General features: G+C 38.0%; 2 protein-coding genes and 1 long non-coding RNA gene across 7 annotated transcripts in view; 1 reads left to right on the plus strand and 2 right to left on the minus strand.

Moving 5' to 3' along the window:
- Window positions 1–364: 364 nt before the first annotated feature.
- On the minus strand, window positions 365–3,388 carry LOC119955022. Its single transcript, XR_005458361.1, has 2 exons — window positions 3,262–3,388; window positions 365–705 (listed from the first exon to the last, which is right to left on the minus strand). It is a non-coding gene; the product is annotated as an uncharacterized LOC119955022 (long non-coding RNA).
- A 152-nt stretch (window positions 3,389–3,540) lies between these two features.
- On the plus strand, window positions 3,541–14,554 carry pax9 (paired box 9). Of its 4 annotated transcripts, none has more exons than XM_038780783.1 (5): window positions 3,541–3,756; window positions 4,816–5,463; window positions 7,212–7,360; window positions 9,586–9,808; window positions 14,439–14,554. In XM_038780783.1, the coding sequence occupies exons 1-5, from the start codon at window positions 3,753–3,755 to the stop codon at window positions 14,441–14,443; spliced, it is 1,029 nt and encodes a 342-aa protein (XP_038636711.1). In that variant the 5' UTR covers window positions 3,541–3,752; the 3' UTR covers window positions 14,444–14,554. The 4 variants fall into 4 exon arrangements, with proteins under 4 accessions (XP_038636711.1, XP_038636687.1, XP_038636694.1 ...); XM_038780759.1 differs by lacking the exon at window positions 14,439–14,554 and adding an exon at window positions 11,224–12,197; XM_038780766.1 differs by lacking the exon at window positions 14,439–14,554 and adding an exon at window positions 11,224–12,197 and having other exon boundaries at window positions 4,816–5,448.
- The window catches only part of slc25a21 (solute carrier family 25 member 21), a 781,061-nt gene continuing 778,412 nt past the window's right edge, over window positions 11,916–14,564 (minus strand). For both annotated transcript variants that reach the window (XM_038780811.1, XM_038780819.1), the window contains 3 exons: window positions 13,395–13,576; window positions 12,427–12,479; window positions 11,916–12,277 (listed from right to left, as the gene is read on the minus strand). In XM_038780811.1, the coding sequence (XP_038636739.1) occupies window positions 12,216–12,277; window positions 12,427–12,479; window positions 13,395–13,576 (297 nt within the window). In that variant the 3' untranslated portion in view covers window positions 11,916–12,215. The remainder of the gene's footprint in view (window positions 12,278–12,426; window positions 12,480–13,394; window positions 13,577–14,564) is intronic.

Below are 14,564 nucleotides of genomic sequence, written 5' to 3' on the forward strand. Positions count from 1 at the left end.
TAAAGGGATTCCATTGGGTAGGTGTAAAGCAAACAGAGCCTTTTCGGTATGAAATCGGGAAACGCTTTCACACAGTAGGTTAAAAGGTGGAACTCGCTCCTCGAAGGTTTGCGGCTCCATTTAATTTTTCAATACTGTTATCTTTTTAATTGGTAATCAAGCGCTATGGAGCAAAAAGCTGAGAAATTACGTTGAAATACAAGTCGGTCACGATCCAACTGACTGATGGAACAGTCTCGAGGGACTGAATTGTCTTCAGCCTTTCCCATGTTCACTGTAGCTGTTGTATACGATAATGTGATCCGGCCGTTCAATTTAATATTACTCGGTTTAAATAACATTGACTTTTCTTTGACGCAAATGCAGATTTGATTCATTGTGATTGCATTTTATTCAAACGAGTGCGAACGTATTTTTAGGAAGCTCCACGGTTTCGGGTCCATTGAATTTTTAAACTCACCAATTGTAAAAATACTTCACTCAAGCCATTGGAACTCTTGTATGTTAAAGCGTTATTTAATCCTTGGTGTGTCCACTTCACACCCATTGAACGTGAATACCCTAAGTTAGGAATCTAGTTCCACCTCGTTGCAAACTAAAAGCGTCTCTTTGTTGAAAGGCAGATGCTGTGGATTTCAGCAGAGGGAGACAGCGAGGAGTCACGTTTAGCTGTAGCTTGTCGAGAGTCACCCTTCACGCCGATTTCTGGAAGATTAGAATATTGTGTATAGAACCTTTCGGTCAATTATAACTTGCAAACCGTTCCCAAAACTTATCCAAATCAATTACTATTTGAAAATGGCATTTATATAGGATTTTAGATCTGTTTTCTTTCTGCAACCCAAAGAGATGCTCCACGCCAGATCTGGTTCAGAAAGTGACTCTGTTGAAACGTGGCAGTTGCTTGTATCACTTAACATCCAATGTTTCTGCTAAGTTACCTGTTAGACAGTCAATGCCCCTCTTTTATCACATTTTTCAAAAAAAATCTTGAGAAAGTATTCAAAATAATTTCGACCGAGACATAATCTGCTCACACTGCATTTGAATGCAAAGTGGCTTTAAATACTAATTGCTACACTTTCCAAATATTTCATTAGTGTAATGATTCTCCGCATTTGTCCTATTGCGCTTTGTGTTCTGGATGTAGGGCCATCATCACCCTGGAGGGAGCTGGAAAGTCTGCGCGTTATATTTTAAAGGAAAATTCAGAGTTAACATAAATGTAACAGGGACAGAGAGTGTAAACATTGTAAATTCTCCCTAAATTTCATTTAAAATAGCAAAGTTGATGCCAGCTTTTACAATCAGATAACGGGGAAGAACTATAAATGTTTTTTTAATATATATATATACATATATACACGTTGCGGCATTTATTCCAGCAAAATGTATACTTGGGTAAAATTATGTGAATTTCAAATTTAGAAATCAATCTCCTTACGGAAATAAACTCGACCAAACCATTTGGCCTTTAAAGTGATGTTATTCTGAAAAGAAACCCCTAATTCAGACTGGTTTAATGCTTGCCAGCAGAAACAATTGCGGATTCATCCCGGTTGTGCTCTTTAATGGGCCAGCGTGTAGCTGACCTTTGTTATTTAAGACCACACTCAGCACCTCAATGGAAACAAGTTAAGCACGTTCAGCCCTGGTAAACATTTATCCTATTTCACCAGAGACCAGTGCTGTGGACAAGGGGGTTCTTCCGACTGTTCTCAGTCACAGCCTCACACGCGGCCCACAGATTAGGAGAGGCGGACAGAGATCCCACAAATAAAGACAGAAGGGAAACAACACCGGTTCATACAGACAATGAGGGCAGAGATAAGAGCATGTTCAAAGGCAGTTACAGAAAAAAGCAGCACATTGAAGACAGAAACCTCAACCGGTGGAAAGAAACTGCGGTTCTTATCGAGTTACAAAGCACCTCAGCAAAACATAGACACGAGATAATAAATACCACCTGATTACTTACCGGTATACTTTACAAAAGTTGACCAAAGCAAGATTTGGCGGAAGCTGGGAATTTAAATTAAAATAGGTCGGGCAAAAGGGAGGTGAACTCGATTTCTCTCTCCATAGATGCTGCTGGACCTGCCGAGTATTTTCAGCATGTTCTTTTTTTATTATCAGAGATTGTAAGGTCGAAATGTCAGAAACAATCAGGAAACGCTTCTTGATATTTTGGTACAAAAGCGTTTCACAGAAAAAAATAGATTAAAACCACCTTTACCTCAAAACTATTGCATGGACATTATTTTAAACGCTACTACTTCACTGACAGCAATAATCTACTTGGTGCCCCACGCATAATATTACCAACTGAATGTGGAGATCGAAGAGGAATATCTGTATTGAATGACAGTGAAGTATTTAACCGTTACTTTCAAAGAAACACGTCTGTTATCAAATATAGTATTTTAGAGAGACGTTTTAGCTTTAAGAATACATAATCTACGTTAAACTTGATGTTGTGGCAGGTTTGGAACATAACCGCGAAACATAAACGGCAGGGCGAGATAGTACCACAAGGGAAATAGATATCCTGACAAAATTAAAGTCGTAAATTTTTTCCTCTTTTAAAATCGTTCACAGCAGTTAAGCAGTATAAATCCAGGATTGATGTCCCATTTCGTGATTAAGCCAAGACATTAATGATTATTTTCATCTACGAAAGCAATTTACGCCAATAAGAATAGCACAAAGGTTAAATACGTGAGCAATTTCTTGGTGCAGGTTGATAGAATGGACATTGCGTTTTCTAAGACAGTTTGGCGTCGTATTTTTGTTTTCAAACCGCAGCGTGAAAAAACCACACATTTTCTTAATGTTACTTATGCAAGGAACGCTTTGTTTTTGAATAAATACACAATAATTCTTCAGTCATAAATTACCTACATTTTACAAACGTCTCTGGATATTGACTACCAACAATTGAATGTAAATTAACAGGGGGAACTACTTGTAATTGTTTAGTTTGACAAATATATATTATTCCTGTGGTAATGGAAGAAGAATGTTCTGATTATAAATGTTCCATTCGAACGCTGATGGATCCCCTTTATTACTGTTTATGATGCACGTTATTTCAACATAAGGAAACAAACATTAGGACTGGTGTTTTACTTTGGAATAGCACTATTTACCTGATGGTTTATTTTAAGATGCCATTTAGTTTTTGTAAAAATCAATAGGCGTACGATGTTTTGTTTTGGGAGGGGAGGGTGGAAGGAAGAAGAACTTACAATGGGAACTTACCGGCTGAATGAACTATTCCGTTTTAAATAACAATACTACTTTGGTGCATGTATTGAAATGTTTCAGTGGCATTTCATTCACATTAACAATCCACTAGAAGCCACAAGACGTTGGCCAGCCCGAGACTAATTTGTCTGACCAACTTCCAGGTAGTGTTGCCCAGGTCACGCCCGTCCACCAATGAGGCAACGCTGTTTTAATTCTCCCGCCCCCCGACGTCATGGTTATGGGCGTGTCCGTGGTGATTGACAGACAGAGTGTGTAAAATCCATTTCCCATGCTGTGCTTTGAAATGCAGAACCGAGCCACCTCTCCCGAGGAAAAGGGAAGCATATTTACTCGATACCAGCTCTTCGGTAACTTGGACGGTGAGATCAGTGATTAGGCAGCACTCACAAACGGATCCCACAGCAATCTGAACTTCAGGGAATTGGAATTCTGTTTGGAGCGCTTACATATTCAGCAGGAAGTACTGAGGATCATTAACTATCATGGGTAAGGAGTTTCTAAATTTTACATTGCCCTTATCAGAGGTGCAATCGACCATTAAAGCTAGCATTACCGAGCACGAACTTATGTTTCCACTCTCCACATATTAATTGAAAAGACATGCTTCAAAATCGAGTTAGTCGCGCCTAGTTAGACTACATGTTGGGATGTTTATTCTGTATTTCGAGTAAGTGGGCAGAGGTTTGTGGAAAGGGGTGGAAAAAGGCGTTTCGGTGAATTACACTCTGCGTGGTCATCTATTAGAGAACAATGAGTTTAACGAGGTTATGTTTGGGAGTGTTTGCTGCAAAAAATATATATAATAATGGTCAAACGGCCCAAATAACAAACCGAAAGGAAATGAACAGTTTAACTTTTATAAATAAGTTAAATGTTCTGAGTTCCCATTTCTCCTCTAAATACGATAGATAAATGCACCCTGAAGAGAGATAAATTCCAGTCTCTAAAATCCGTGCTTTGAAACCCGACTTGAATGAAGACACAAACCTTGTCTTATGTTTGCATCTAATCATCAGAGAAATTAAACCTCAAATCTTGCGATACGAGGATAAAATTACAAATCAAAAACAAATAATCTGATGGCAAATTTGGTCGTGTGTGTATATATATATATATATTTGTAATAAATCAACAAAAAATTAAATGAGGATTTCTAAAACAAACTTACACGAGGTTAATTTAAAAATGAACGGTGCAATTTAAGAGCCTTTCGAATATATGTTCTTTTTGGATTTAAAAACAAAATCCCGCGATGCAAAAGTCAGCGAGTACACATGGGGAACTCAATTTGATCAGTTGTGTCTATTCTTGACTGACTACTGTTAGGATATGTCAGGAACTATGGTCGGGATTAATGTGTGACTTTGGGTCGAATGCACAACGTGCAGGCCTACTGGACGGATACGCTTCATAAACCTAATAAAGTAGAACTTGTCAAAAGTGGGTTAACATAACACAAATACATCCGCTGTCGGGTTAGAAGCTGGGTTGCAACGTGTAAGTGACTCTTGTCTGAATGCGTCCTCTTGTTCTGTTCCATACCAGAGCCAGCGTTCGGGGAGGTGAACCAGTTAGGAGGTGTATTTGTCAATGGCAGACCACTGCCCAATGCCATTCGACTGCGGATAGTCGAACTGGCCCAGTTGGGGATTCGACCTTGCGATATCAGCAGACAGTTGAGAGTTTCACACGGCTGTGTCAGTAAAATCCTGGCTCGGTACAACGAGACCGGTTCTATATTGCCCGGTGCGATCGGCGGCAGCAAACCCAGAGTGACAACTCCCACGGTGGTCAAACACATCCGAGCGTACAAACAGAGGGACCCGGGAATTTTCGCCTGGGAGATCCGGGACAGGCTCTTAGCCGATGGGGTCTGCGATAAGTACAACGTCCCTTCGGTGAGCTCCATCAGCAGAATCCTCCGCAACAAGATCGGGAACTTGTCCCAGCAGAGTCAGTACGAATCGGGCAAGACCCCAGCTCACCCGTCTCCACAGTCGGCTCTCCAGTACAATGCCATTTATTCCTACTCGAGCCCCATCTCGACGGCCGGAGCTAAAATGCCAACGTCGCCCGGTTTGCCCGCACTCCCAGGACATGTGGGAATTCACAGGACCTGGCCTTCATCACACTCTGTCTCCGACATCCTGGGTATTAGAGCGATCATCGAGCAGCAAGGTAAGCTGCTGCAAGGTATTTCACTGAAAGCCCGAGCTAATGGAGTTCAACAACAAGTCTTTTGTATGTATTGCAGCACCTATCAACCAGCTGCCCCCAGAAATATTAAAGCAACCACATTTACTAAAAATCCAGCTGACACTTTCCCACTCCACACTTACTTAACCTTTCTGCTGCTCGATTTTCCCGGGGACTCACCTCCCTCGAATAAGAAATTTACACAAGTTTTCAGAAATCAAGACACCTTGTCCGTTGTAACTCATTTCCTACCCGTAGCCGCTCTATTGACCCCCATCAGAACCCTAATTTGAAAGAATTGGTGCGTTTCCAGTGAAACAATTTCAAAGGTGCCCATTTTACCAAAATGCATTTGAACTCCCCCCATAAGAGGAAGAGAGGAATTCTAGTCAATTGCAATGTCTAGATGCACGTTAACTTTCCTCTAATGTCTCCAGTTTTCGCAATCCAGTGAAGAACACACAGTATAACTAGGCCGCTTCCCACAAAAGAAATATCCACTCGTATTGTCAAAGGACATAATTATTTCCTCTCTCACGGATCGGCTGACTAGAATGGTCTGCTATTTATAACTTGCAGTTTTTGGTAGTTGAACACCGATTATATTTATATTTTTCTCAAACATTAGGCAAACATTTCTCCAGGGCACAGTTCTAAATTGGTTGTGCAATTGATCAATGCACCAGGCTGTTGTCAAATATAATGTATTATTTTGCTGTTTCTCTGATATACACATCAGCATTTGGGGGGGAGGGGGGGGCGGTTTATTGGAAACCCTTTTCTGTTGTCCCGCAATATAGTGCATTTTATTTGAATTGACGAAATATGTAATACATCACTTGTTGAAAGTTGTAGCAAACAATGACAGGGGAATTCGGGAATCGGCCAAGTTTTATTTCAAACAGATTTTGTAGTTCTGCTCTTTTCCCCCTGCGGTGTGAAGAGATAACAACTCGCGACAAGCTACCTGGAAAATGTTATCGGCTTTAACTGCCGATGCCAGTTTTCCTTTTTGAAACCACCTCAATTACATATCTTGTTCTGGGACTAAGAGGAAATACAATTATAGCTCCAACTGCATTTCCTATATAATAATGTATGGCTTCAGGCCACAATCCAAGACACAAGGCCATAAATTGTATTTAAAATGAATTCTGTCGCTATGGCCTTGGTGAAATCAAGTGAGATTTCAGTCGAAGGATCAGTTGCTCGTTTCCACGACAGACAACCATGAATTTAAAAGTTAAGATTGATACAAGCGAAATCAACTTAAACGAGGCCAGTCATTCTTAAATATTTGTCCTAACGTCGAAAGCTCGTAAAAAGGTGCGTATTGTTTACACAGTATTTGACTTGACAAATTAAAATATGTATTTTGCAAATTGATTAGGCCTATGTTTCAAAGATGGTGACGTTTCAAAATGCACTGTTGGGAAGTTCGGTTCACCAGGAATAATCTTCAAACTCTAATCGCAAGACAATTTGTGGAAATAAACTGTTGCCTCCCTTATTCATTAATGTGTAACGTATTCAATATGATCCAAAGTGCTGTGGAGTGCGAATCGGAACTCGATCAACTCCGAAAGGTTTCGCAGTAATGAAAGGTACCTCAGCAATTCATCTGGCCGTCTGCACCAAATTAAAACAAAAGGCCAGAATCATAAGGACGGGAAAGAGAAACAAATGTGAAGTCTGCTGCAGGGATTTTGATACAAGTCATGTCATATAAATATTTTTGTTGTTAGGTGCTATTCCCATTAGTGACAGTTCTTCCTATCCTACTAAAGTGGAGGAATGGAACAGTATAAACAGGAGCCACTTCCAGTCCTCAAACCAGGCTGCTGTGAATGGACTGGACAAGTCTCCATTGGAGCAGGAAGTCAAATACACTCAGGTAATTGTAGCTTGCCTTTCCTCTCAACTCGACAGATTACAGCGTTTACAGAACTCCAAACTACAAAAATAAACACGTTTGAACAATTATTACCTCGATGTAATTAGTACTTTAAATTGCAATGACTTTTACATATATTTGGAAAATCATGGACGAGGTAATATGTAATAGACATGTTTAAATCAGAAGAAGAATAGGGCGAATATGAAAATATCTTTCTGGCATTTTGAAGAGTTTTATCTGCGTCGGTGATTAACCGAAATAATATTTAATCTTTGGCACAGACGGAAGTGTCAAATCTCAGAAGCAGAACAAAAAGATGTAATCAACACCTTCAAAGTATTCTGTGTTTTTTATATGTAATTAATAGTTTTATTGCTAAGTGTGGGGTCACGGTACACGTTTACTGTAACAGAAGTAATCACTGTAACAAAGTAGATTGGCAATAAAGGCCCTAGATATGGGGAAAATAACCGAATTAACGCTCATATTAATTTACAATTAATCGGAAGAAAATGTATATAACCTGGTGTAATAAAACAAGAGCTACTTGGGAATGGAGAAGAGTAATTCTAATAATAGTAATCTTTTATTGTCACAAGTATGAAGTTACTGTGAAAAGCCCCTGCCGGATTTAAACCAATAAATACAAACACAAGTTGGTTCCCTCGTAATCCCCCCCCCCCCCCCCCCCCCACCACCTAAAAACAAATCACTTTAAAAACGTTAGCATTCTTCACACCAGTCTGGAGTCGTTAATTGGCCCAAAAAGGATAAGGAAAGATTTGTAAATTATAGATTAATACACGCCAATTGTAAAAGTCTGGGGTTTGAGGGGAGAGAGAGGCGGCCAGGTAAAATGACAAAAAATTGAGGGTTGTGTTCAGCGCGGACAGGTATTATCCATAATATTTAACATTATATCACTAATCCGAGCAAGAAATCGGTCATGGGGTAAAAAATGATATTTTATAGCCTCTACCCCAAAGGTTCAGTTCTGTGGAGTTTCTTTTGCTCCATTTAAATAATCTAACAAGGACACTGTCCAACCAACCACAAGAAAATGCCGACAATTAAACAGAAAGGGACGGCAGCGGGAGTGATTCCAGCCAACCAGCGGCAACCCGGAGACACAATGTGCACTTCATCGCGGAAGAAAAAAAATAGTTGTCGAAAAAGTGAACCGTCTCTAAATATTTCTAACATAATTTCTTTAAAGTTGAAACAGTCAGAATAGGCGGCCTGTGCTTTCTGCCCACTCATTTGACTGACCAACTTCAGTAGAAGTATTACAATTAATACTGTGCAACTGATTAAACCCGATGGAGCTGCCATTAAAACCAACCCAGTCGCATTTGAAAGTGGAGATGGGATTGAATAAATTGATGTCTGTGCCTGCATTTCATGTTGGGTGTGTACCGACAGGTTATGAACTGTAAACCTAATGCTGTCTCTGGCTATCCATGTGGCTTGCATTATCCTGTTGTACTGTACTATTTTCAATTGCATTTCTGCAGTAGCACAAACACACACACAGGCATTTACAAAGGGCAGCACGTCAGCAACAGCACGTCAGGTTCCTCCTTTCTGTTCAACACTGCATTCGGGAACATTTTGTGCTGTTCGCCCCCGACCGATTGCCATTTGCTTTGTATGTCATTCCTGAGTCAACTGTTAGGTTTCACCGCTCAAAGCAATTATTGCATCTTCAGTGAAATCACGACTGGTCGTTTTTTTTGCTGAATATTGTAAGCAAATAGTACCGCAGTTTAATCCATTACTATTGCAATTAGATTATACTTTCCTATATTTTAAGTAATTTAATATATGCATATTCGTAGCTCATATACCGAAATATGTTAATAATTCAAAAGTTACTTGTGATTCCTATCTGTAGGTAATCTCACTTTAAAATATTACACCCGGTTTCATTTAGCCATTAACGGTACATATTTACAGACGACTTTAATTGAAATATTTCAGGTACACTATTAAAAAGTACAGGTAATACAAACTTTTTACGTACTTTAAATACACTACCTTTTTGAATTTATCAGTAGTGCTAAATACTCTAAGTTACAAACTTACTCTATTATATATTTTTAGTGATTTAATCTTGGTGTGATCTAGTCACTCATTGCTAAAATAATGAAATAAGACATATTATGTCAGTTGGTCATTTTTATATTCATTAAATAATGCAATGATCAATTTTTATCTTCCAGGGTCCCAATGGTCTGCCTACAGTTAGCAGTTTTGTCTCTGTCCCAAGTATGGCTCCTTATCCTCCGCCCACACAAGTGTCTCCCTATATGACATACAGTGCAGCTGCCTCCAGTTACATGGCAACCCACGGCTGGCAACATGCGGGTGGCAGCACACTACCAACTCACAGTTGTGACCTTCCCACACCACTGCCATTCAAAAGTATTCAAGCAACCAGAGAAGGTAGCCACTCCATTGCAGCCTCTGCATTGTAGTAACAGTTAATTCAAAGTAGCTTTGTGCCAAAATCGGAACAAATATAGTCCTAAACTTTGATGAACAGACAGGAAGAGATGCATATTTTGAGGTCATTTCAGAAACTTCAATTTGCTTGCTTTTATTTAATGGGCTATTGGATCTCCATAAAGTATTAGCCCACCCTCTCACTTTACCACTGTAACGACAGGGTGCAGGTGGTAACACAATTGACATTTACAGGACAAGAGCCCCAGGTTTGAAACCTATTTATGTTCCAATCCAGAGATGATAAGTGCAAGAGCTGCTTATTATATCGCGACGTGGCTGAGATGCTGGGTGGAATCTGAAGTAAAAGTGAGCATTTTAATTTGAGGAAGAAAACTCAAATTCTTGCCTTCTCTGAGACTACAGTTCCTCGTATAAATCATGGAGCAGCCTTGTTTGTAGTGCTATAGAATAGTTTGGTTTGGATTGGACAAACTCAAACTTCTGTTTGAGCAAGAAGTGTGGTGGCAAATGCCATGTTAAGGGAGGGTGGCAATATTACTGAAAATACTGTAGCATACTGAAGTGTAACAAAAAATCTGCATTAAAGTTATAATTTCAGAGGGGCAAATTTCTAAAACCTCATGCTGTTATGGATATTAATACAATTGACTAATTAGTTAAACCTGTCATAAGTATCACACATCATTTAAAATTGCAATTCCTTGATTCATGGGCTTTTTTCATTAGCTTATCTCAAATATTATGCCAAAAAGGCAGCTTATTGGAAGCTACCCAGCATGTCTTTCTTTTATTCTTTCATGTGGTGTGGGAGTTGCAGGCTAGACCAACATTTATTGTCCAACCCTAATTGCCCATTTGAATCATTTATATGATTGCAAGAATTAATAGAAAAGTGCTGCATTGTGTTGCAAATATTTGGAGGGGAAACAATGTTGTCAAGAGTCTATGCAGAAATGCCTCGTGAACTTTAGCATCATTATTCACAAGTCAATTGAAAATCTAATCCCAGGTGTACCTTTTGCAAAACGAAAAGCAAATACAGATGTGTCTATATATATATCATCACCATCCTCTGTTAAAGAAATACCATTTAAGTAACTGGAATTACAGAATGAGGCAAAGTATTGTAATCTAATTATTTGGTAAAGCAATAATTGACGGTAGGGAGGATTAACTATGGAATAGAGACTTTCTTTGTAAATACAAATAAAATGGCAAAATTTATTTTTATATTAATGTGTAAGGCTTTTCTCCCTGACTGTAACTTCTGGAAAACATATTCATCAATGGCAGGATGCCCATTCACTTGAAAAATTGGACATTTCTTTATTATTTTATGTACATACAGTACAAGGTTCAGTGTTTTAATGAAGGACATTTTCTTTCTTCAGCAGAGGACACAAAGTCAATCAGCCCTCCAAGTAAATCTATAGGATCCTATGCAGCCTCACAGGGTCAAACACAGCTAGGGTATAAAGTTAGCTATTTGAAGACCTGAACAAGAGTCTTTAAAGAAGTTGATCAGAAGGTTCAAGCTTAATGTGAAACCTTTAAATGGACTCAAACCATGGACTTGTAGCATAACCACTGTGAAAATAACTTCTGCTCTAGCTGATGGCTATAGCACTGACCCTACAATTCAGGCGAAATGTTAACATATTTTCCTGACAGTTTCAAGGAAGTTTCTGTTTGAAATGAATGTACATCAGCTCGCTGTGAAGTTTACATCCATGTAAATAATAATTTTTACTTGTAGGTATAATGGTGGTGGTAAAAGTTATGAATATAAATTTTATTTAATGATCATGTATTTCATGTAGCAAGTATCGGTAAATTAGGTGATAACTACAATTGGGCACCAACAAAATAGTCTGCATTCCATATAAGGCACAAATAATCTCTTATTCTATATTGAAACCATAACTTTTTAAAGTATATTAAATCTCATGTGTCTGTCAGGAAATTGGTTCACTATTCTCACAGTTTCAGCAAAACCTGTTCTCCCATAAGGTTCAAGGTGGACGTATAAAAAAGTTAAAGCATTTTAGAAAAGATGTAAATCAATAGGCTGTACCTGTATATATTTGTAAGAAAGCCTTTTTATTTTTATATCATCTCTAAATTAAAAAAAGTGTGAATTACAAAATATTTGTTTTATTCAGAAATGTAAAAATTGTTGTACTTGTTAGTTAATCATGTTAAGTTTATTTATTGACATGAGAAAATACTTTTCAATTATATATTGTTTGCTTTGAACACAGGTTCTGATTAATGTCCTCTGAAAAAAAATATTCTGCATGTTTACACAAGTTTATTGAGGGTGCTGTAACATGATGTTTCTAAGAAAATACAACTGTTTCAGCAATATTTTGTTCTGTTTGAATCAGAAGTTTTCCTGAAGCCAGGCAAAAGAATATTCATAAACCAAGAGCATAACAGCACCTCCTGGAGATAGGCAGGGATGGAAATAGAAAAAAAACAATCAATTTAACTTAGTATAGGATTATAAAAATTCAAATTATTAAAAACAATCATAGGTCTTCACGGCTAACATTTTTGTTTAAAGTTTATACAATTACTCGGATTGGGATTACCTGGTCCTAGCCGCATGATCTTAGGTACCAAACCTTTGTACAATGCGAAGAACCTATCAATGGAAAATTTATATCTTTGTTAATGTAGCGAACAAAATACTCTAATGTCCAGTGGGAAATTATGTTTAGCAATGAATGAGCGGGTTCTTCAGGTCATCATTTCACCGCCCCCCCCCCCCCCCCCCCCCACTCCTCCCACCCCGCAATGAACTATAAGTTGTCCAAGTACTTTGCATTTAGTTCTATTTTCATTGTCCACTGAAAAATGAGTGTAATTTGTAAATACACAGGTATTACAAGACAACTGAAATTATGATGGTAAAAGTTATACTTCAAGGTATTTTCCAAAGTTATCTTTACATAATTCTGATCCAATTTTACATTCAACAGCTAAACTGTACCATGATACAATTTAAAAACGTCATATACATTTTAGGAGTAATTTGATCCAAAAGCAATTATATTTTCCAGGGATTTAATATGGATTTTCTTAAAATTATTTAATTTTTTCAGCCAAGGAACAATAAATTATTTAGAATTTGAGAATCTGCAAATAGACATATCACAATGCAAGACCCAGGATGTGAACCTCAGGAATTTTTATCTCCATAGAACTCTTGGGGTATGGGCCAGTGCCAAAGGTGAGTGCCTATACCACATAGAGCAGATCTTAGACACCTGGTCACCAAACAGGCGAGAAAATCTGGTCAAACAGGACATGTTTCAGGTGGAGGAGGGATGTTATGCCCCACCCTAAATTAATTATTTGTCACCCCCTTGACTCCTTTGTAGGTGAACAGCTTTAAAATAACAAAAACAGAATAAAGGCCAAGTTTTTGGCTTTTCTGGTGGACTTAACTGGAGTTACTTTCAGAGTCATATGTTTTACTAGACAGTAACTGCACGAGACTTTACTGAAAGTGACAATACAAAGATGACTCAATTTTTAAACTAAAAAGAACTCTTACCCTTCCTCCCTATAGATGGTCTTGATAGTACTGAAACATGTTCTGTATTTAATCACTCCTGGTTGAGGCTGTGGTCCTTGGATCCTACTCTTTGCTACATCGAAAGGGATGTTAACACAAGAAGCAATCGTTCCTGACAATAATCCAATTCCAAATTTCCTTAAGAACTCCATTGTTGGGTCCTAATGAAAATATAAACATAAAATTGTTTAAGGAGAAAAAGAATTACAATTAATCAAAAATCTGCATGGCACTCTGTTTTGTTATTCTACCTAAACACATTAAGATTTCCCATACTCCAGCTTACTTTCTTGAGAATCATATTGCCTGTGTTTTTACACATGTTCTAAATTGCTGAAACACACATTTCCTCACACAGGATTTATAAACAACGTTTCTGAAAAAGACTGGCTAGGCATATGGGGATGATTTGTATAATTAGGCCTTACAATGTACTTAGTATTACTGTATCAAAACATAAGAAATCCAAGCAACTATATTAGCTAATTGACCAGAATACTTTACAAATGACAGCAACTTCCACCATGAAATCTAACAAAATACTGATTTGTATATGAGATCTCCATATGTTAAAAACATTTTGATCCCAGTGTCCTGTGTTTTTGTTCTCTTTCCTGCATGCTTTTCTCTTCAGATTTGCTTTCATGTTTAAGTTATCCAGTCTATCAAGAAGTAGAAGTTTCCTGTTATTAACAATCCACATTAGTTCAATTATAGCAGTGACTGAAGTCTCTTGTATTTTTGGAAACCAGCAGCAACTAATTTAATTGACCTAAAGGATTTTTACAGTACCTTGCTACTTCAAAATATTGCTAGTTTCAGACTTTTGCTGCATGCAGTGTTATATTTGCACTCATAGAATGTAGGCACTTCAGTGATGTTTTATGTTGATCTATTAAAATCACCACTTTTTTCTGCTTATTGTTTGTAATTATTTCTGCCGGCCCCTAATCCACCACATTTTTATGGACAATGAAATATAATGGTGGGTAATAATTTAAATTGCAAATCATTGCATTTCAGTGTAATGTTAGCTGTGGCAACTTCTTGGAGGATTAAAGAAACTAAATGATTGGTGCAGAAAAGCTTTGACAGATGGTCAAATGAAATGCTCTTCCTGAAGGCTGGTATAATTGAGACATTGTAACA

The sequence above is a fragment of the Scyliorhinus canicula genome, chromosome 2 (assembly GCF_902713615.1).
Source record: "Scyliorhinus canicula chromosome 2, sScyCan1.1, whole genome shotgun sequence".
Taxonomy (NCBI): Eukaryota; Metazoa; Chordata; class Chondrichthyes; order Carcharhiniformes; family Scyliorhinidae; genus Scyliorhinus; species Scyliorhinus canicula.